The sequence below is a fragment of the Neltuma alba genome, unplaced genomic scaffold (assembly GCF_004799145.2).
Source record: "Neltuma alba isolate B1F8T4 unplaced genomic scaffold, ASM479914v2 tig00002374_pilon, whole genome shotgun sequence".
Taxonomy (NCBI): Eukaryota; Viridiplantae; Streptophyta; class Magnoliopsida; order Fabales; family Fabaceae; genus Neltuma; species Neltuma alba.
This window is the reverse complement of record NW_021632837.1, coordinates 561,756-583,428: the sequence shown is the minus strand read 5'-3', so window position 1 is coordinate 583,428 and position 21,673 is coordinate 561,756. Positions and strand designations below refer to the sequence as shown.

The 21,673-nt window shown below is 38.9% G+C and overlaps 4 protein-coding genes across 5 annotated transcripts; 1 reads left to right on the top strand and 3 right to left on the bottom strand.

Moving 5' to 3' along the window:
• Positions 1-1,357: 1,357 nt before the first annotated feature.
• On the bottom strand, positions 1,358-2,432 carry LOC114724240 (uncharacterized protein At1g76070). Its single transcript, XM_028910562.1, has one exon. It carries the CDS (start codon positions 2,378-2,380, stop codon positions 1,550-1,552), a length of 831 nt encoding a protein of 276 aa, XP_028766395.1. The 5' UTR covers positions 2,381-2,432; the 3' UTR covers positions 1,358-1,549.
• Positions 2,433-3,264: 832 nt separating this feature from the next.
• LOC114724232 (probable prolyl 4-hydroxylase 3) lies at positions 3,265-5,974 on the top strand. Its single transcript, XM_028910552.1, has 7 exons — positions 3,265-3,640; positions 3,750-3,834; positions 4,834-4,931; positions 5,051-5,148; positions 5,351-5,480; positions 5,599-5,786; positions 5,874-5,974. Exons 1-7 carry the CDS (start codon positions 3,450-3,452, stop codon positions 5,945-5,947), a joined length of 864 nt encoding a protein of 287 aa, XP_028766385.1. The 5' UTR covers positions 3,265-3,449; the 3' UTR covers positions 5,948-5,974.
• A 2,828-nt stretch (positions 5,975-8,802) lies between these two features.
• Positions 8,803-14,175, bottom strand: LOC114724198 (calcium-dependent protein kinase 29-like). Of its 2 annotated transcripts, XM_028910520.1 has the most exons (9): positions 13,375-14,175; positions 11,997-12,611; positions 10,690-10,833; positions 10,392-10,544; positions 10,140-10,255; positions 9,718-9,885; positions 9,445-9,572; positions 9,178-9,277; positions 8,803-9,095 (listed from the first exon to the last, which is right to left on the bottom strand). In XM_028910520.1, the coding sequence occupies exons 1-9, from the start codon at positions 14,141-14,143 to the stop codon at positions 9,042-9,044; spliced, it is 2,247 nt and encodes a 748-aa protein (XP_028766353.1). In that variant the 5' UTR covers positions 14,144-14,175; the 3' UTR covers positions 8,803-9,041. The 2 variants fall into 2 exon arrangements, with proteins under 2 accessions (XP_028766353.1, XP_028766347.1); XM_028910514.1 differs by lacking the exon at positions 11,997-12,611 and having other exon boundaries at positions 13,480-14,175.
• Positions 14,176-15,026: 851 nt separating this feature from the next.
• Positions 15,027-19,131, bottom strand: LOC114724213 (probable nucleoredoxin 2). The gene is made up of 4 exons (XM_028910530.1): positions 19,111-19,131; positions 18,850-19,036; positions 16,455-16,949; positions 15,027-15,941 (listed from the first exon to the last, which is right to left on the bottom strand). Exons 1-4 carry the CDS (start codon positions 19,125-19,127, stop codon positions 15,333-15,335), a joined length of 1,308 nt encoding a protein of 435 aa, XP_028766363.1. The 5' UTR covers positions 19,128-19,131; the 3' UTR covers positions 15,027-15,332.
• Positions 19,132-21,673: the final 2,542 nt, after the last annotated feature.

The following is a 21,673-nucleotide window of genomic DNA, read 5'->3' as shown; positions in this document are numbered from 1 at the left end:
ATTCACTTATAAAATTATCTTAAAAATTATAATTTATATTTTGTATACTACGTTCCTTATTATAGAGACATTGATGCTTTAGTATGTTCCTATATAAGAGACACTTACAAGTTGTCTCTATTGTGTTGATTTACTATTTACCCATATTTATTATCTCCAACTCACACTCTCTCTCCTTTCACTTCTCTTCAATATTTCATGCTCCTCTCCTTATTAATGAGGGTATTTTTGGAAAAAAATATACTTTTTACACATTATTGTATTAACTAATTTAACTATTTTTGATCAACGTACTTCGGTTATTTGTCTCTTATAATAAGGAATTTTTCAAGTTTCGTTCCCCAAAACACTCCCTTCCTACAGCCCAACTAGCAAAACTTGTCACGAGGAATCACCCAACCTGTACAATATAGAAATCTGAAGATAATCCGACAAATACCAATAGAGTACAGGTAATTCTCTGGTATGGCGGTTGATGGAGGCGGTTGGTTCGGGAATGAGATTATTAGATGCTGTAGCAAAACTCATTAGATCGTTAGCGAAACTCAATCTGCTACCGTAATAATGGATAACTTTGGGGAATATGACGAATGTGCATTACGCGTTGGCTGCGAGGGTTTTTTGTAAGAAGTCCTATGTAATTGAGAAGGATACACTTTCGGTCGGGAGGGGGAAAAAAAAGGGAAAGGCTGCACTGGATTGCTCCGCACGGCAGCATTAACCATTGGCCGGGACCCTCCTTTGTCAAAGACGTTCACGTCTATCCATAGTCTTGACGTAGCTGTTAACACGTACTGAATGAAATTGGTGAGCATGTTCATGTATAGGGTTAAAAAAAAAAAAAACAGAGAAAGAGCGGGTGATGCTGAAAAATAGTAAATTCCACATGAGCGTATAGACTATATGCTTACGCTGGTGAAACTGGTGTCTCTCTTGGTTTGCTTAGCTTTAGCAGTTAGCAGTTATAGCACTTTGAGGGGAAAGTGATGCCGCGGTAATTGCATGGAGGATTCATTTATTCATTCACACGGCCACAAAGCCACTGACTCTGCAACAAACTTGGCAACTGATGGCTGGGAAACCGGCCGCTCCAATGTCTCAGCGCACTTGATTTCCATTGCAACAGCACCCAGTTATAATCGTTTGTTGCGGCTGCCTTCATAACGACTGCTTATCTTATCAAAAATCACATTCGATCCTCTCGGCTGTGTGTATGCGCAGTAACCCCGATGAATCGTTTTTTAATTTACTATAATTATAGTTATATGTATATTTCACGTGCCATGGAAAATTGAAAATGAATCTGGAAATAAATGGCTGGTGATTGACCTGTTCGTATATGGCTGGCTAATATGGAGGCGATTTTTTATTTAGCCGAAGAAGGCTCAATTTTTGTCCCGTCGAAATCCCTAATTATACCTAGAAAAATGCACGGCCATCGCCTGGGGTGAAATTTACATCATATTGAACATATCTACAACCACATGAAGCCCCAGAAAGCGCAATTAAAATTCGATGGCAAAAAAAAAAGCGTGATTAAAAGAAAAAATCAACTTGCTCTGAGCCCCGGTTTCAATTGGAGAGGCCTGGGCGGTGTCATCGTCCTTCTCTTCCACAGATTAATTTCCTTCCTTGGCTGTAAAGGCACTCCTCCACCGTGACAACCAACACCTACCATAATAGGTGCAGAGAAGGGAATTATGACCTCTTCTTCTTCTGCGTCACTCTTCTCTCTGTCTTGATCTGAAAAATAACCGTTGTGTTCCATGTCTACTGCCGGCGCATGAGCCTTCCAATCAAACTCAGTCAAAGCATTCCGCCCGCTGGCAAAACGCTTCATCCCACCCAGAGCCGGTGGCGCATGAGCCGGGGCGGTTGCTGCAGCAGGAGCAGGATGCCTGGCGCCGTGGAATATCCTTGGGAAAGCGGAAGAATGCTGCTCGACCTCTCTGACGTCCTTGGGCAGCGACATGCTCTTGGCCTTGGCTTTCTTGATCTGTTTCTTCTTGTGCTTGATCTGTCCCATGCACGACACTTTAGGAGAAGTAGGTTCTCGGGAATCAATATTGCTTCCTCCATGGTCCTTTGGTTTAGTTCTGGCTTCATCCGGAATCATTGATACCGTGGGACCGCCGCGCTGCTTGAACCACCTGGATGCATTCTCAGGTCTTTTGGTGTGATCCCTGCCCGGACTGAAGGGCGGATTTTGAAACGTGACTCTGACTGCGGCTGCCGCTTTTGGCAGTATCTTCAACATCCTGTTCTTCAGCTTATGCCGTTTCTCCATCATTCGAAGGCCAAATAATTGTGTTGGAATGGGTTCTGCTCTCCCATCTTTAAATATAATTATGAACAAGATCAACAGGCCCAACCAGAACATCGTAGGGGTGTGCACTGGACTTTGTCAAGAAAGGCGGGAGACGGTGATGGGGTTTGGTCAAATAAAATCGGTGTGACTGGGCAAACACTCTTCCATCTATTAAACAAATCCCTCAAGAAATGAAACAGCCTGGGTCCTGTTCTCTGGTGATAAAAGACAAAAATTAAAAAAAAGGTCTATTTGCGCGTGCGTATATATTCTTAAAATTCGGCTTATTTATTCATGGAGATCATCACACGCTTGGGCTTCAGTCGATCGATACCCTTTGCGCCACTGGCTCTGCCCCGTGTCCGGCTAGTCAACTTTTGATCTAATCACTAAGGAGCCACGTGACTCCCACAATAAAATAAGATGACTCTGAAAGATGGTCCATTGTCCGGCGAGGCGCAAGTCTTGCTAATTAGATTAAAACATTTAAGTATGCTTCTTGGGCTGGGGAAAAAGAGTGATTATGAAAGTAGTGTGCTTTTATGAAAAGCAAATGCTGTAGTTGTAATAAAGCGAGGAGAATCCAATCCGGTGAAATGTGTTATGATGCTTTTAAGTTTTGAATCCACCAGGGGCAACTTCGGAAGCTCGCAGGCGGAGGTTAGCCAAGAAATGAATCCAATGGGCAAAAACAGGGCGCGCAGCTCAAATCACCGATTTCTCGGTCCAAGAAAATAGAAGCTCAAATTACCAACTTGCCCATTCAATTGGCTATTTCATTATATATTTTTTTTTCGCCCGAAGGGCTATTTTATTATATTTACGTCCGTAAAAGAAGGGGAGAAGCGGAGAACTGAATGGGGAAGCCGGGGTATTTATGTCATTAAAGAGCTACGTACTGTTTTTAATTTTGCAGGACAAAAGTCGCGCCAGAAAGCTACCATTCGTATTCGTACACTGATTATATGAATTTAGGAGAGGGATAAGTGCCTACCTCTCCCAAACCTCAGAATAACAAGCTATAATTGCATCCCCACCTCTCATTGTATGATTCGAACGGATTATTGAGAGTGGACTGGTTTCTTGTATGGCTTGCTTGAGTTAATCGTTCTTTGTTTTAGGGTTTTGGGTCGATTCAGTAATGGCGAGGGGAAAGTTTGCAAGGTCACAGGGCAAGAAATGGTCTACCTTGACCTTGGCTTTCTTCATGCTTTTTATGCTCTCCATTGTCCTTCTCATGCTACTCGCTCTCGGAATCGTTTCTCTTCCGATCACCACCGACGATTCTCCGCCTACTGACCTCAGTGCCTTCAGGCGCAAGATCTCTGACAGGTATCATCCTATATCCGTCTTACTTTTATATCATCACCTGGAACTTGTTTCTATTCACTCTCGTGCTTTCTCTGACTAAAAATGCATCTATATATATTGCTTGCTGAAGAGGTGACGGCTTGGGAGAAAGGGGGCAGCAGTGGACCGAAGTTCTCTCATGGGAGCCTAGAGCTTTCATTTATCACAATTTCCTGGTCCGTTTTTCAGTACTCGATCACAACCTCTGGTTTCTGTGTTTTGCTTTTCCGTCACCTGGTACTTTTTTAATTTTGGACTTATCAACATATGATGCATCTTTGGATTTGTCATTTTGGACATTAGTTCTTGTAATGTGGTGTTTTTAGTCGGTGAGATTCTTATCTTTTAGTATTCAGCCATTTTTGTTGGGATTTCTTCCTGAGTAATTTATTGACGGAGACGGGTTAAGTTTGTAACATAACGAGCACTTTATCACTTTCACGCGCATGTCAGGGAATACTTTGTAGTTTATATAGAGTAGCATTAATCCAATTCAAATTTTTCTTGTCGATTGTCTAATATACCGATTGCAGACCTGCCAATTCAAGGCCTTAAATGTCTGAGCTCAATTAAGTTGCCATAAGCTAGGCTTGTCCAAACCGCTAGCATTAATGTATTTTATATGCAGTGCTTCACAATCTTAATAAAGACAACGTTGCGTCGTTTACTTTAAGGATATATATATATATATATATATATATATATATCACCAGGAAATGTAACCTTCTGGCAGTTGTAGGCCAGTCTCCCTGGGGTAAAGCATCAAGCAAGGTAGGAAATTATGCTAGGAAGCAGAAAAGGGAATGAAATCTGAAGATATTTAGGCAGTATACTATCAAACATGGAAACTGTTGGTGGGCCAATTAAAAAAAAAAAGTGTCGGTAGGCATGTGGCAGGTTGGGGCGGCAGGTGTGTGATAGAGGAATATGTATTACCTCACTTGCTTAATTTCATGCAGCATTCTTTGACATGTTCTTGGCCCCCTGGTCTTCCCCTTTATAATCCTCATCTCCTTTTTTCAGCCCCTTTAACGTTCTAATCTTTGTTCTGCGTCAATAAGAGGTTGAGTAGGTGGTCATCTTTAGTTTCTTAAATTCTACTTATGTTTTCATGGTTGTAAGCTGTTGAAATTTGTATTTTTGAGAATCTTAATTCTGATTATCATGTGGAACAGTCAAAAGAAGAATGTGAATACCTCATTAGTCTTGCCAAACCTTTGATGGCAAAATCGACCGTTGTTGATAGCAAAACTGGACAGAGTAAAGACAGCAGGTTAACGCTTGCTTCTCTTTTATAAAGTTCCCAAAAATTGTGGATTGTATTTTTGTTTCTATACGTGCTGTATGAGACATCAGTACTTCAGTGGTAATGCTAGATTCCCCTGCTTGCAGAGTGCGGACTAGTTCAGGAATGTTTCTGAAGAGAGGACGGGATAGAATCATCCGGAATATTGAAAAAAGAATAGCTGACTTTACCTTCATACCCGTAGGTATGAGTTTATGTATGCTACCTGTGTAAAACTGCTTAGAACACTCTCCTGAGGAACTTATTTCCTTCTTTATTGGTGTATTCTACTGCTTAAGTAACTTTAATGCCTGTTTGATTGGTTGAAAGATTTTATGTTCTCTAGTATGGTAGTACCTACTACGCTTGGGATAGATATAACTGCTCATTAACCAAAAAATATTCAGAGAACGGAGAAGGGCTTCAGGTTCTTCACTATGAAGTTGGGCAGAAATATGAGCCTCACTATGATTACTTTCTCGATGAGTTCAACACTAAGAATGGTGGTCAACGTGTCGCTACTGTTCTTATGTATCTGTGAGTTCTTCTGCTCTTTCCTAGTCACAATTTTGCATTTTGCTTTCTGATGGGCGTGTGGGCACTCTTAATTGTCCGCTTCTCCTACTCTATCATTTTCTTTCTGCTTCTGGCTCAGGTCAGATGTTGAAGAAGGTGGGGAGACTGTCTTTCCTGCTGCCAAGGCAAATTTTAGTTCTGTCCCTTGGTGGGATGATTTGTCTGAATGCGGTAAAAAGGGTCTCTCTGTGAAACCCAAAATGGGTGATGCTCTGCTCTTCTGGAGCATGAGACCAGATGCCTCACTAGATCCTTCAAGTTTACATGGTTAGCAGCTGCCCAAAATATTGTTGTGTAAACAATTTTAACTAAGCGAGGATTTGTAAATTTTAGATAATTGATCTATGCTTCCAGGTGGTTGTCCCGTTATTAGGGGAAACAAATGGTCTTCAACGAAATGGATGCATCTTGAGGAGTACAAGGTCTAAGACACTACCTGTACGGGTACATCTTGAGATCAACAGGAAAATAGGTATGCAATCAATGCACGCGTCTCCATTCCTGTTCTTTACTCTTAATCAAGTGGGGAGTATGGTGGTTTCAAAAGCTGAAGGATTAAGTCGCATGCTTTACATTGATATTGATGTCTAATCGATAAATCAATGATCAGTAAATAGTAAATAGATTATAGGAAATAAGTACTGGCAGATTATTTTAATTTTATGTAATATACTTAACGATATGTATTGCTTTCAAAACTTTACATGAAAGATGAAAACCTAACCAGCAGGGTAGGGGTTCAGTAGTTTGGACATTGTACAGTTAATAATATACTCCCTTTGGTCCTTTTTATAGTTAGAGAAATCCTACATGTTGCAATTAGTTATTTCTGGTAAAATGTTTAAAGAACCCTTAATAAATATCTCTAGTTAAAGGAATTTAGTTGCTTAAGGGGGGGTTTTGGATTAGTTTTTTTTAGAAGTGATTTTATGATGTTTAAGGTATGTATGTGAAAGGAGTTTTGTCTCGATTTATATGAAAGTGGTTTTTTTTTTTTTTGTTTAAATGCTTTTAAGGGGTTATAAAGAAGTTTCATAGTTAGGAATATTAGATGAAAAAAATACTTACGACAAAATATGCATGCAACAGTTCTTTAATAAGGACCGAAGGGAGTATTGATATGATTAAATTAGGTCTCATGCGTTTGCAGGTGGTGCAAAATAGATTAGACGGCATTATTCATAGTTAATGAACAAAGAAGCTCGTCACACTTTTTATATCTAGTATTGAGACATTATAAGTCTTCCGTGGCAGTTCCCCTTTTCTTTTTCTCACTTGGTAATTTCTTATTGCAGGATTCACGTATATTCCTTGCTAGACTGCCTAGTGACATTTTTGTCTTCTGAGGTGCCTCCGTATTCTTTTTCCCCTGTACAGAACAATAATGCTTGGTGATTTGTGTGGCGAGCATGATCTTAGCGTTGCTTTTTTCAGCACCAGGTTTGCCAGGTGTATTTGATTGTTGAACAAACTGAAAAGTAATGCATTGTTGTCATTTTCCTTTCTATCGCACGGTATTTTTATCTTTGAACATAAGATATTCTCTTTCGGTCCTAAATATAAAACCCATTTTGTAATGAGTCTTATATTTAGGACCGGAGGAGTAATTACACTTAAATGCGAACAAGCATGTTAAATGAATTATAAAATCCAAAACTAACCGGTCAACGGTTTTTTTTTCTTCAAATTTTTGTGCATACCTAAAATATAAATATCTTATGAGTTTGTAGGAACTGGGAAAGGAAGAAGGAAGATTGTCACAAGTCTAATTTTAAAAAAACCGGAATGATATTAGAGGATAGAGAAAGGAAAATTAATTAAAAACTTTCAATCTCATTGCTTTATTTTTTTTTTCCAAATAGTACTTGTTAAAATTTCTAATCCCTTCCTTTTATTACACTCAAACGGTCAAACAAAACAATAGGTCAATTAGTATTTTTTTTATCTGTGGGGTAGAAGTTATTTTAAGAACTTGTTATATTTTATAATTTGTTGCTTTATGCATGCTAAAAAATAAACAATAATTTAATTTTTGCTGCAATTTATTATTTTATGCATATTGAAAATATAAGCAATAAATTATTTTATTCACAATTTATTATTCTGTAAAAATTGAAATTTAAAACAATAAAAATTGTTTACCTTACAACTCAGAGAGAATGACAAAAAAAGAAAGCTAAAAATTACTAAATCTTAAATCAGATTTGTTAACAATTTATTTGGTGTTGACAATATAAAATTTACAAATAATAATAAATTTTTGTTGACATTTTTCATTTGGTATTTACAAATTTTTGGCTTCTTTTTTTATTATTTTTCTACAATTTATATAAATTAAATTTGTAATTTCAGTGCGAGGCCATATCCGCTGTTTTATTACAGGCCTCGTTAATTATACAATTGTCAATTGTAAAACTCATGCAGTTTTTCCCCGTCAAACGGCCTCATATTTTCCCAACTTGATTTAAATCTTTTGGAAGGCAATTAGTAAAGACCTCTTCCCGTAAAAATAGATATTCCTTCCCCTTTAAAAAAAAAAAAAAGAAAGATACTCCCTTAATTAGCAGGCAGCGCTGAAGAAGACGCTATAGATAGCAGGCCTAAATGCTAATCAATCAATCTGTTGATGGTTTATTGAGCCTAAACCCTAAATCGTCTTATGATGATTTAACTCAAAGCAGTCAGTAATACGATCAACGGATGCAAGGGATCAGGGAGATCATAACCCACTATAGAGGAAAGTACAATTAAAATCATGTCATTATTAATTACGTTATACAATAAAGGCAACCTTTCGCTGAGTTTGAGGCAACATCAGTATGGTCAAAAAACAAAGGCCAAAACGTGTTAGATTTCTTCCAACGAAACGGATGCTAGAAAGTTCACAGGTGACATCAGAGTAAGGTGATAATTCCCTAATCCCTTTTCTTTATAAACATAATTGCAATTAAAACTCTGCAATTGCATTATACATTGTTTTTATTAGTTTTATTACTATATTTAAACACTAATAAGATTTAATTTTATTTTTTGAATTAAATCAAAACACTTTAATTTGAGAGATTATGACAGGAAATGAGATTTATTCACCCCTTTTTTAAATCTTTCCCCAGGCTTAAAAGAAATTTACAAATTTCTAATTTCAAAACATCAGGATCTGAAAAAATCCCACCCAAGTTTTTATTATTTGCTTCCTCTTAAATTTTGTCGATGGCCCTCAACATTTGCTCTGACAGTCTGACTAGAGGGAAATCAGGCTTATTTACCAATAACTAATGTTAAGTGAATGTGTCCCATTAATGCAGGGGGTGGATATTAAACAGAGAGATAAATATAAATTGGCAGCGTAACAAATTGCTAAGCATACAAGAAAGCAGTGACGCCGTTAAGTTTATTCAAAGCACGAGAGAATAGTGATAGAAGCAATTGAGAGTGGAAATGGCAGCACATAGCAATCAAAATCCATAATGCCTTTGGCTTATTATCACGTTGGATACATTATTTCATTCTCACACACTCGTCTCATCCCGCGTTCTTCATCATAGCCACAAACTCCTCGTAATTGATCCTGCCATCCTGCACCCAGAAATGGGGACTCGTCATCAATCAAATCTTGCAACATATAATATAATTCACAAACCAACACCATTCAACTTACTTTATCAGTGTCCACATCGTCGATCACTTCATCTATCGTGGCTTCATCCCCCATTCCGTATTCAGTCAATGCCTGCCTAAGCTCCTCTCTCGTGATATATCTGATCAATATCCACCCAAGTAAGAAACAACTTCACTCAGCAACAGACTAACATAATAACTTGTTTATTTATGATTCTGATTCAAGTTACAGTCTTGCACTATAATTTCCCAGAATAAACAGTTTCGGGTGATCAATTTCATTATATGCATTCCCATGTATACTAACCCACTGTTATCCTTGTCGAAGTATTGGAAAGCCTTGAACAAGTTCTCTTCCTTCTCAAGTCTGTGCCGATGCATGGTGGCAGTTATGAATTCATAATAATCAATAGTTCCATTCTTGTCAACATCAGCCTGAAGACACCACAACCACCCACAATATTCATCATTCAATTTTTCTGTTCTTACGGCATTCGAAGAGGCTCAAAATTCTCATCAATTAAATAACTTGGTTCACAACACCCCCCCCCAAAAAAAAATCCACTGGTATTGAACTTACAGCATCCATCAACTGCCGTATTTCAGATTCGTTAAGTTTGGATCCCAATTTGGACAATCCAGCTCTGAGTTCTTCAAGTGTGATCGTGCCACTGTTATCTGTATCCATATTGCGGAACATTTGTTTCAAGCCCTTGATTTCTTCCTCTGATAGGTTTTGTGCTATTACCTTCCAAAAATCCAACCTTCGGTCACTAAGGGTAAAAGAGGGAAGTACCAAGTAAAATAAAATGACTTTGCATGACACGATGTCCAAATGTTCCACGAATCAAACAGAAATTCTGTGGAACATGGACATGCATTCTTTCCAGTGGCATTGAATTCAGGCCTTTTTCTTAAACACTAACAGGAATTAGACCATAACTTCAAATCCAGAAAGAAACTAACTATAATTCACTGACAAAACAAAAGGCTAGAAGTTACCTTTAGGGCAAGTTTCTTCATTTTGTTCATTGCTCTGAACTGTTTCATCCTAATTAAAACGGCACTGTCTATAGGCTTATCAGATGCTTGACCACCCACTTTCATCCATGGATGTTCTGTTTCAAATGCATAACAATATTTATAATTTTTCTGTAATGAAAAACCGGTTTACATACTAAACATGACAAGTTATTTGTTGGAATCTACATAATAACGGAAGAATTATGCGTTTAAACTCAACTACATACTCACCAAGGGCATCAGCGGCTGTGATGCGTTTCTTGGGATCATATGCCAACATTTTTCTGATCAAATCCTTGGCAGAAGCTGAAATAGAAGGCCATGGTTGGCTTTCAAGATCCGGTTTGCCTTCCAGAATAGCATCAAATATGCCTTTCTCGTTCTCTGGAAAATTTTGACTCATTATGTCAATAAAACGAAGATATAAATATGGACACAACAAATGTGGAGGGAACAAGAGAGTGGAAGAGATATCGCATAATTGCAGAGTACAGTTGAACAAGAACAGAGGCAGGCATTATATCCTTACCAGCCCAAAATGGAGGCACCCCACTAAGGAGGATGTATAAAATGACTCCTGCACTCCACACATCTATCTCTTTTCCATAATTCCGTCTTAGAACCTCCGGGGCCACATAGTACGCACTTCCCACGACTTCCTTATACTCTTTACCTGCATCAAATCTTATTATTATTGTTACTACACTTCATAAGAATGTATTGATAAAAACTTGCTGGGAAAGAAACGAATTGAAATTGATAACGATAACGATGCTTGCTCTATCGAACGCTTTTCTGAGGCATTTTGCTGCTGGTGGCACCATCAAAGTGCAGAAATCGCTCATCCCAGAACGTCCTAGATAACATGCTAACCTTGCTTGTTTCCCAAGGTTATTGATCGTGTTGCATATTTCCCAATAGTCATATTGTGGGTATGGCCCCAGAAAATAACCAGTGAGCATGATGGTCCCACTAATCTGTGGGCCTCAGATCTGCCTCTGCTTTCCCCACTAAATATGAACCAGTTTACTCCGTTTACTTGTCACTGTCCGACTTTCGCACAGAAGATCGTTTACTCGGTTGACTTCTCGTTTCACTTTTTAATCGACGACTTGGTCAATCACTCATCCTGTCGCCCAGTCCTTGAAATTCATTCGGTTAAATTCCACTCTATTATGCCTAACTCATATTATCTTCTCTTTATGTTCTAAAGACATGCACTTTGTACACAGACTTTGTTTAAAAATATAACAGCAGCAGTCTTATAATTATTGTATCATTATTCATATAAATAGAGTATAGCATAACTATCTACTATGTACATACTCACTCTCCGCTTATGAAAATAACTAATTTTATAAATCCACTATCAAAATAGAAGATTAAAAAAAATATAATTTTTCAAAATAACACGTCTTTTTTATAAAGAATCATATTATATAAATTCAAGACTCAAGAGATTGTTATGCTCCATGCATGCGGAAGGAAGACGGAGATGGATCATGGAAACAAAAAATATATCCAGAAAATCCTCCAAACAGCCCCGCCCTTTTTTAAGTTGGGAAAAAAAAAATTCCCCTTCTCCAGAAATATTGTTCATCAGCGGAGAGTATAAAGGCTGTCTCAGTCAATGTTGTTATTGCTTGACACTTCGCGTAAATCACACTTCAAGGAAGTAGAAAAGTAGTTGGAATTTAAAAAAAAAAACTTTTATAGAATGGAAAAGGAATCAAAAGGAATATGGAATCGAAATTTTTTTTTTGGGGGGGGCGAAAATGGAAAAGAGAGGGAAGAAGAGAAATGGCAGAAATTGGGAAAACGCATGGAGGAACAAACCTGGCTCAATGAAGACAGAGGCGCCAAAATCCATGGCTTTCAAGGGAGAATTGGGTTGCCTTGTGGCCAACAAGAAATTTTCAGGCTTAAGGTCCCGATGCATCACCCCCATGAAATGACAAACGTGAACCACGTTGACGACTTGCCTGAATATGACGGCACCTTCGTCCTCGTAGTAAACCCCTCTAGCAATAATGCGATCAAAAAGCTCCCCGCCGGAACACAACTCCATAACCAAATGCACGTGATGCCAGTCCTCGTAAGCTCCCTTGAATTCCACTATGTTGGGCTGCCCCGTCAGGTGCTGCAGGATCATAATTTCCTTCTTCACATCGTCGATTCCCCTCCGGCTGCTCATCTTTCTCCTTGATATGGACTTACAAGCGTACTTGAGTCCGGTGAGCTTTTCGGTGCAGAGATAAGTGGTGCCGAATTGGCCCCTTCCTAACTCTTTGTCCAGAGTGTAGTGTGTTTTGATGTCAAAATACGGTTTGCCCAGAACGGGACTGAGTTGAGGGTGGGAGGAAGAGGGGGAGGGGGAGGGGGAGGCGGAGGGCGGGGCGGGATGAGGAGCATGTTGGTTTCTCTTTGGCAGCTGTTGGTAGTGACGATGGGCTGGCGAATCAGGGGAGGATTTGCTGAAGCATAACCCCATTTTTTAAAGAGATCGGGGGTGATGAAGAAGTTGGGAATGGAGGAGCATCTTGGGAAAGGCCGGGCCAATAGATTTACATGTTGGGGTTGAAAGTGCTGTGATCCTCTGCTCCTTTCAAGGGATGCCCTGCTTTGTCCCCCGCCACGCTTCTCCTCAGCATCATTCCCTTTTTGTTAGCATTACGCTTTGCTTTGCTTTGATGCTTTCGTTACTCCACCATGCGTTTCGCTCCCCTAAACGTGTTCTACTTCTCTCGTTTTATTCTACCCTCCTTGACGGTTACACAACCCAATGCCCTTTGGCCGGGCCCCACCAAAGAATATTCTATCCCATTTCTACCCGCCCCAAAGACTATGCCAATTAAGGGTCCGTTTGGATCGGGTGGAGAAGGCAGCTTATTTTTAATATGACTTTTAAAAAAGTAAGATCGGGTAAAAGTTAAATTAGATGAGGTAAATTGTATTTGGATTGGGGTTTAAAAAATTAATTTTAAAAATGAGATTGGTAGAAATTGTTTGAATTATAATTAAGTAAAAATAAATTTATTTGAGTAAAAGAAATGGGACTCACGCTTTGTCTTTCTCTCTTCACTTTTCCAACTCCATAAGCTGCAATTTTTAGTTTTTGGCTTAAGTGAATGATTTTGACATAAGCTCTTAATTTTTTTAAACTCTTTCAAATACGCTCAAACATATTAAAAGTTAAAAGCTACTTAAATGTGACTCCAAACAGGCACTAAGTATGTACTCAAACTCAATTTGACGTAATTTGGGCCTGGGCTCATCCATGCTACTGAAGTGAAAAATGAGAAGAAGGGGGAGCACAAACCGGGCTCGATGAAGACGGAGAGTCCAAAATCGGTGGCCTTCATGGGGGCGTCATCGTCCTGGCTGGTCATCAAGAAATTCTCGGGCTTCACGTCCCGATGCATCACTCCCATGAAATGGCACACGTGAACCACCGTCACGATCTGCCGGATCAGCGCCGCCGCTTCCTTCTCGGAATAATTCCCTTTGGCGATGATGCGATCAAACAGCTCCCCGCCGGTGCACAGTTCCATGACCAAGTACACGTTCTGCCTGTCCTCGTATGCGCCCCTGAATTCCACTATGTTTGGCTGCCCCGACAGATGCTGCAGTATCAGTATCTCTCTCCGCACGTCCTCTATCTCCTCCTTCCTCGTCAGCTTCCCCCTCGCTATGCTTTTGCACGCATACTTTCTCCCCGTCCTCTTCTCTGCGCACAGATAAGTCACCCCGCACTGCCCTCTCCCCAGTTCCTTCTCCAGCTCGTACATCATCCTTACGTCTACGTAGGGCCTTCCCAGCACCGGCCCGACCTGCGCTTGCGAAGTAGGTGCTGGTTTGACGTCGTGCAGATGATCCTCGTACGTCTGCTTGCGAGGGCGGCCGGGAGAGAAGTCCGAGGAGTCAATGGGAATTTCATGCTGAGAGTTGTTACAACAAAGCGCCTTGAAGAAACCAAGTCCCATGGCTCTCCCTCGACCTCTCGTAATTTGTTCACCTTAATATAGCTTGCTCATGACTTTCATTAATGGAGCTTATATATACAAACACACACACATTCATATTTAGGCAAATAAGGTGCATTTCTCGTTGGCTTTGATGAGAGGGTAGGGAGAACAACTTGGTGGCTTTGCGCTGAAGAAGAGATCCGATTCCATGAGTCCTCGCTGGGGATTGGTATGTGTGGCATGAGCAGCAAGACATGCATCTGATTCAAAATCGTCTGCACGCTTTGCATCTTCGCCATTTCTTATACAAAACCCCTCCATATCTCCTTTTCTTTTGGCTTTTTTCCTTGTACTTTCCTAATAAATAACCATAATGCCGTTGAGTCACATATATAATACATAATAATCGTTTTGATTTTACTGATGAGAGATAAAACTTCTCAAGATAAAAGTAAGTTATCACGTAATTCTCACCTAATTAAATGCATTAGTTAGCTATCATGCCATATTACTCTAATTGGAGCTTTGGAGTGACCTCAGTCAAGTTGAAAAAATTAGCAGAAAATGCCCCACTCATGACACGTGGGCCTCGCCTCTGAGGGACTTACTTTATTCCATAGTTGATATATCACTTTAACCCGCCTTGATTTTAAAATTAACTTATTAAATATGCTTTTTTTAATTACTTTTTTTTTCTTTTTGTAATAACATGGTTATATATTTAGTGAAAGAACGACATAAAAAAAAATGATATATATACATATACATATATGTTACATTCGTATTTTTCTCTATCTTCGTATGATTATTCAAATTCTTATGGCTAGACATGAACTGTATAACCGTGAATAATATATTTTATCTTTTGAAACAGCACAATGCATAAAAGAAATCATACACGTTCTAGATTTAAAAATCATTTTATAACTTCTTCATTCAATCACACACTCATTAATTAATAGCAAAAGTAGATAGCTGAGACTGATCGAGAAGTTTACATGACGCGCATGCACGCACTGAACAGAAACTCTCGCTAATTAATTAGTGAATAGCACATGCGTAGCCTTACAAGTTTGATCCCCCTAAATTCATCTATGTGGGAAAGTAAGTACATTCAGACGAGGCTAGAAAACTAAAGGATGGCACTCCGGTCAAGCAAACACTAGAGGAGAGACGTTAAACTGAGGTGACTGGGCTGAGGAGGAGGCTAGCGATCCACAGGCGTGACGCACTTTGGGTGCACTTCGTAGCCACATTGGAGGCACTGGTAGGCCCAGCTGGAGCCCTGTTCGTCGCAGACACAGCAAATGAAGGGGCCTCCGCCGTTGCCGTCGGATACGAGATTGAGATGGTGGCGATGGCCCTCGTGAGCGACCAACGTGGGAAGCCCCCTGGCCTCTTCCTCCATCTGTTTCTCCAGCGACTCCACCCGGGCACGGGTGAAGGGGTATGCATTCTCGCGGTACAAGTTGATGAGGCTCCTGCCGTGCCTGGTTATGGTCTTGCCATCAGGACCTATTATCACCAGGCATGGTATTCCCTGCACATCGAAGTGCCTCGCCAGCTTCTTCATCTCCGCATCCCCGTATGGCAGCGCCAACCACGGCATGCTTCCGAAATACGACTGGAAAGACGCCTCGTCTCTGTCGTTGGATATCAGCACGATCTCAAAGTCCTCCTCTCCTTTCTCCGCCAACACCTGCTTTATCTTTTCGTATATCCCTATGAGCTTGGGAGTGAACTTCTGCTCCGGCACGCACCACTGCGCTGAGAAGTACAGCCCTATTGTTTTACCCACCAACGATGCAACCGGTACCTGCATGTCCACGTACGCTACCTCACACCCATCAGCCTCCCGATTAAGCACCATGCCAATTGTGCTTGCCATCTAAACCTTACCACCAGTACTACCCAATTATGCTACTTATTTTTATTTTCATGTATGTACTATTTGTTTTGTTTGTTTAAGGTGAAATTACGTAGATAACATGCGGGCACGCTTTACACACACCCGTGCATATTCAATCCCGAGTCATCATTTCCATATATACATACATACATACATATATATCTGTAAATCAATCCAACGTCACGACAAGTATTTCTCAATACTAATTCAACTAATAAGTTCAAAAATAGTAAGGGTTGAAACTTTACTGTTCCTTGATCAATAAAATAATATTTGTGGCGAAATTAAACAATAACACGCAAATAACGAGCGCGCGCGCGCACACACATGTATATACACACACACATAGACAAATATCTGCGATATGATATGGGCAAGGTATGTATGCATAAATATGCATATGAATGATGAGATGTATACCTGCCGGGATCCTGGGTGGCCCAAAACATAGTCCCTATCGGGGCCGGTCAGTAAATTAGTCAAAGTCTGGTTTTCGTGCTTGTCCCTCTCTTCCTGATGAAGCTGCTCTAACCTTTCCTCAGTAAACGGATAGGCCTGCGCTCCAAATCGATAAATGACATTAACTCCATCACGCAAAGTTGCTTCCTCTTTAGCGTCGTGGGGTTGCAATATCACTAAACAAGGAACGCCTTCGACGTCGTACTTCCTATTCAACGCTTTCTTCGTTTCCAAATCAGAAAACGGAATTGCCAGCCATGGCATTTGGCCGTAAAAGATATCAAAGGCGTCCGTGTCTTCGTCAGAGGACACGTAGATAATCTCAAAGTCTGACGCATTCTTCTTCAGCTCCTCGTAAACGCCGACCAGCATTTGGGTGAATCTCCGGCACGGCGGATACCAGTTAGCGGCGAATAAGAGCCCCAGTACTTTTCCTTCAACATCAGAAACTTTCACCTGCGCACGCAATTTCCAACTAACCAGCAATCACGACGTACAATTCTTGTGTGTGTACTATACATATGTATATATATACCATATTCCATATACCTCAATTAGCTGATTCATCAATAAGATGCGTGTTACGAGATGTACGTTCTCCACTTTGGTATGTTAAAAGCGGAAGCACGCACGCACTCATAAGAGCATCGATACTTTTATGTTAGCTAGGTAGTTTCGTGTGAGTAGAGGGAAGGGGGGAATTGAGGTAGGACCACCCAAACTGGGTACAATTTTGTGGATTTTATAACAGTTAGAAATGTAACAAATTAATGAGCATTGTCATAGAATATATAAACCAAATGGAAATAGTACTCGAGGCTCAAATTAATCACACCGACAAAGGAGTAGTGCGAAAGGCTATAAAAGTACGAGTCCTAACAAGGAACCAAAATCATGAAAGGGATGGGGTCCCGAAGTGGAACACGTGTAACGCTAAAGGAATGATTTTAGGGACACTTGTCCCTTGGCTAGAGATATGCTCAGCTGTCTGCATATTATAAGTATATATTCCACGTTTTATAATATATAAGTTTACTTTAACCACCTTTCACCCCAAAATATTAGTTAAAAACTAGTTATAATATTAAACATGTAAAAAATTTGTAAAACTTTTTAAATATATATCTGCTTGGCAAAAAGTCGCCATTACATTAATTATAATATATTTAGTATTTATAAAATTATACAGAAGACAAAACAGGAAAACAAAAATTAAATGTCTTGGATCTATGAAACAAAATTTCGAAATCAAGTTAAACGAAAATAATTTATATAGCGAACAAAAGTGGGGGGGGGGGGAGGAAGAAGAAGCTACAAATATTGATTGGGCATGTGAATAGCTCGTGAGTGGTTAAACCACTCCGAAATCATCAAATCAAGCTAACACCACTACATATCACACCCCTACCTATGTATCTGCATCTCTTAAATACTTGATCGCCCTCTCTATCAGAAGAGGAAAATATAATGCTATGAACACCCTAAAAGACTATGTGCGAGCTTTAATTATTTATATAGGATATCCCCGTGATTCACTCTGATCATATGTAAACTCCTTTGACTGATCGCCGGGTAGCAGCCCCCATCTCAGTAAGAAAAAGATTTTGCACATAAATATAATACATAAAATATGGATATAATCCATATGATTATGAAGCTTATGGGTAGACCAATATCGTCAGCCTTTTGAGTTGAGCACCTAAATTCGCTGGAAGATATCAAGCCCATCATATATTGTTTCAAACCCTAGAAATCTCGAGTGGCCGGGAAGGAGCAATAAGAGACCTTGCCTCTTCTCCTAGAGCTACCTGTAATTCCAGACTCGGGTTGCGTGTAGTTAAAGAAGAGAAGGCGGCGAACGAACCATTTTCATAGAAAATATATGATGAAGTTCCGGTTTTCTCGATTATGATCAACGCTAAAGTACGAATAACTAGAGTTTCTCCAGCACAGAAATTGCAGATCCATGTATATAATAAGATTAACGCTAGTTGTGAGTGATCACAGCAGAACTCGATATCAAATACGGGGCAACGCAATAACCATCCACCACAGGACAAAATACCAAGAAAGGTAAAGGCTTTGGTTAAATTCCCAGCGAAAGTCGTGTGGTTTGTCAGCAAAATAGAAAAAGGCTGGGAGGGCCATTGGCGGGAGAAAGTTTTGGGAAAAGAGAAAGCCTCTGTGGGTGTGTGTGGGTGTGTGTGTGCTGCATCCATGTTGACCCATACAATCTGAATCAGGGATAGAGCCCAGACACCCCCTTGTACAGAAGAAGCTGAACCAAATGATAGAGACAGGAATATAAATTAAAAGATTCCATATTTTAACAGGCAGATGGAGAGAGAGAGCGCACCTGAGCGCGAGAGGGAGCGAGCAGAAAATCACGATGGTTGGAAGCAAGGAGGGAAGAGAATTGAGCGGAAGAACCATTAGTGAGCAGAGAAGGTTGAGATGATGCGTCCTTCATCTCCGTGGGGCTCATGAAGAGGGCAGAGGGCCGTGGCGTGGCTTTACCCTTCGTCTCCTTCCCTCGCACCATCCTGTCCTCGCAACCACATATTATTATGCATTCATTCATTCCGCAAATCATACCTCACTTTAAGGGTATAATTACCTGCTCCTCATCCACATGGAACATGATGCTGCCGCGCCCCTATCTTGTTGCCACGATACCGTCTTCCCTCAGGGGTCGCATAATGCCGGGTAAGAATAAGGAGAGCGATGGGGCCGCCTGTATGGCCCCAGGCCAACTCTCGCTGGCCTGTGCTCCACCAGAGTCCCACCCGATTAAGGTCCGTGCTGCTCTCGAACGCTTTGACATTTGATGTCACCTACGCAAATGCCGCTTCCTCGACACCTGTCCTCTTCTTGCTTCCTTGCTTTTATTATTTTATTTCCGTGCCACATCCTTTAGTTCCCCAACCCCAATTATTATTTTTGGGGCAATTCACAGTTTCACGCAAACGTGGTGCGCGACTGCTCTGCCTTTTTGGTAGAGAAATTATTGCATGTTAACTATGGTCCAAGTGTCAGGAAAGCAATACTCCATGAATAAGAAGAGAGAATGCATGCGCATTGAAAATATGAAACATGATTGTCCTCGTGTATAACATCTAATTAATTAATTTAATTAGATTAAAAATATTATTTAAATTAATTAATATGATATATTTTTTAAAATATCCTAAATATTTTTTAATTCTATTTCTCTTTTAACTGCTTAATTATTATTAAAACAATAGTAATAGAATTAATTTTAAAAAGTTAATAACTATATAAAATAAATCTTACATGTAAGATTAATATCGGTTTCGAGTACTATTTCATATATCTGGAGTATTCCCGTTCGTGATTGTCTCACTGTTTCCAATAATCTTTTCCTACAGCTGTACTTTAGCCAATAAAAGCATTCCGCATATAAAGAATGGTTGGGAAGTTAAGATAGTTTATTGGAGCGAAGCGAGTGTCCGTAGGTTAAAAAATCGTTAAAAAATATGAATTTAATTATATCATTGCCATGTTTAATACTGTTTCGGTTATTAATAAAGAACTTAATATATTTTATCTCTTATAATTATCTTTTCTTTAAGATAGTCTTTCTAATAATTATAATTTGAACTAATACATTTTAAAAAATATAATACTTGTTTATTATAAATAACTAACTTAACTCATTTTCTTAACATATTTAATTTAGTTAACTAACTTTTATATTTATCACAAAAGGTAATACTACTTTCTCTTTCCTCTCGTATCAAAATGTGCACGATGTCTGCTCCTTGTTAAAAACTCCCTGCATGTTTAATAAAAATATAAATAATTATGAAATTTCCCAACTAATTATCTCCCATACACGACAACTTCTTATTGAGGGTAATTTTGAGACTTCGTAAGAAAATACTACCTCTAGTCCTTAATACAAGACCTTGTTTGATTTTTATTTTGGTCCTAAATATAAGACCCCAGTCCATTTTATATCTTATATTTATATATATTTTTTCAAAGTAGCCCTTCTAATAATGATAATTCTAGTCAATACACTTGATTAGTAAGGATATTTTAGGAAAGACAACACCTATTTAGGACAAATAATCAACTCAACTTACTTCATTAATCTCCTCAAATTAGTCAACTAACTCTTATAATTAGGACCGGAGGTAGTAACTAATTTTGACTAATCTTATTTACTCGCGTAGATTAGTTAATTGGATTCTGAAGGGAGTACCGTGAATGGTCACCATGCTATTTCTCAATGGATATTTTGAAGTTATGAGTATCAAACTAATATATTTAATTAATTAGTAAGAATATTTTAAAAAAGATAATACATGTTTATTATAAAAAACAAACTTAACTCATTTTCTTAACCTATTTAAATTAATTAACCAGTTTTTATATTTAAAACAAGAGCTAATATTACTTTCCCTTTCCTCTCATATCAAAACGTGCTCGAGGTCTGCTCCTTATTAAAAACTCCCTGCATGTTTAATAAAAATATAAATAATTATGAAATTTCCCAACTAATTAATCAATCTCCCGTACACGACAACTTCTTATTGGGGGTAATTTTGAGACTTCGTAAGAAGATAGCCAGTTTTGACTCATCTTATTTACTCGCGTAGATTAGGTAATTGGAGTCTGAAGGGAGTGCCGTGAATGGTCACCATACTATTTCTCAGTGGATATTTTGAAGTTATGAGTATCACGTCATTCAGAGATAAATTATTAAATTAAAACGAGAGAGTAAAATTGAAAATTTTAAGTGAACGATCCATTAAAAAATGCTCTATTCAACATATATGATTGTCTTGATATTATGAATTACTCATAATACTATTTATAAAACAGAGAGAAGACTTTTTTTCTAGTAAGGTAGTAAGAGAAATTTTTTATATGGATGTATAATTTTATCCTTAATTTATTACTATGTTGGTTTTGTTTATAAGATGTATAATATGCATTAAATAAGAATAACTTTTGAATGTTGTTGGATTTTAAAGAAAGATCAATGAAGTTTAAAATTTTTTTTATCTATATAAAATATATTAGAAGTGGCTTAGTATTATTAAATATGAAGTGAATATTTAAATTTTGATGTAAGGACTGATATATATTAAATAATTATATTTAGGTGGCAATACGTATGGCGTCCATATACGCATGGTTTGCCATCTTTG

Bases quoted from the DNA above. Each gene is read 5' to 3' on its own strand.
- LOC114724213 (XM_028910530.1), bottom strand. The intron at 16,950-18,849 runs GTGCGCTCTCTC...TTGCGTGCGCAG, and splicing joins TCGCTCCCTCTCGCGCTCAG to GTGAAAGTTTCTGATGTTGA. The intron at 15,942-16,454 runs GTATACATCTCA...GTGGACATGCAG, and splicing joins GCCACCCAGGATCCCGGCAG to GTACCGGTTGCATCGTTGGT.
- LOC114724240 (XM_028910562.1), bottom strand. From the start codon at position 2,380: ATGTTCTGGTTGGGCCTGTTGATCTTGTTCATAATTATATTTAAAGAT.
- LOC114724232 (XM_028910552.1), top strand. From the start codon at position 3,450: ATGGCGAGGGGAAAGTTTGCAAGGTCACAGGGCAAGAAATGGTCTACC. The intron at 3,835-4,833 runs GTCCGTTTTTCA...CATGTGGAACAG, and splicing joins TCATTTATCACAATTTCCTG to TCAAAAGAAGAATGTGAATA. The intron at 4,932-5,050 runs GTTAACGCTTGC...CCCTGCTTGCAG, and splicing joins GGACAGAGTAAAGACAGCAG to AGTGCGGACTAGTTCAGGAA.
- LOC114724198 (XM_028910520.1), bottom strand. From the start codon at position 14,143: ATGGGACTTGGTTTCTTCAAGGCGCTTTGTTGTAACAACTCTCAGCAT. The intron at 10,256-10,391 runs GTGAGTATGTAG...CATTTGAAACAG, and splicing joins CACAGCCGCTGATGCCCTTG to AACATCCATGGATGAAAGTG. The intron at 9,096-9,177 runs GTAAGTTGAATG...TTCTGGGTGCAG, and splicing joins ACGATGTGGACACTGATAAA to GATGGCAGGATCAATTACGA.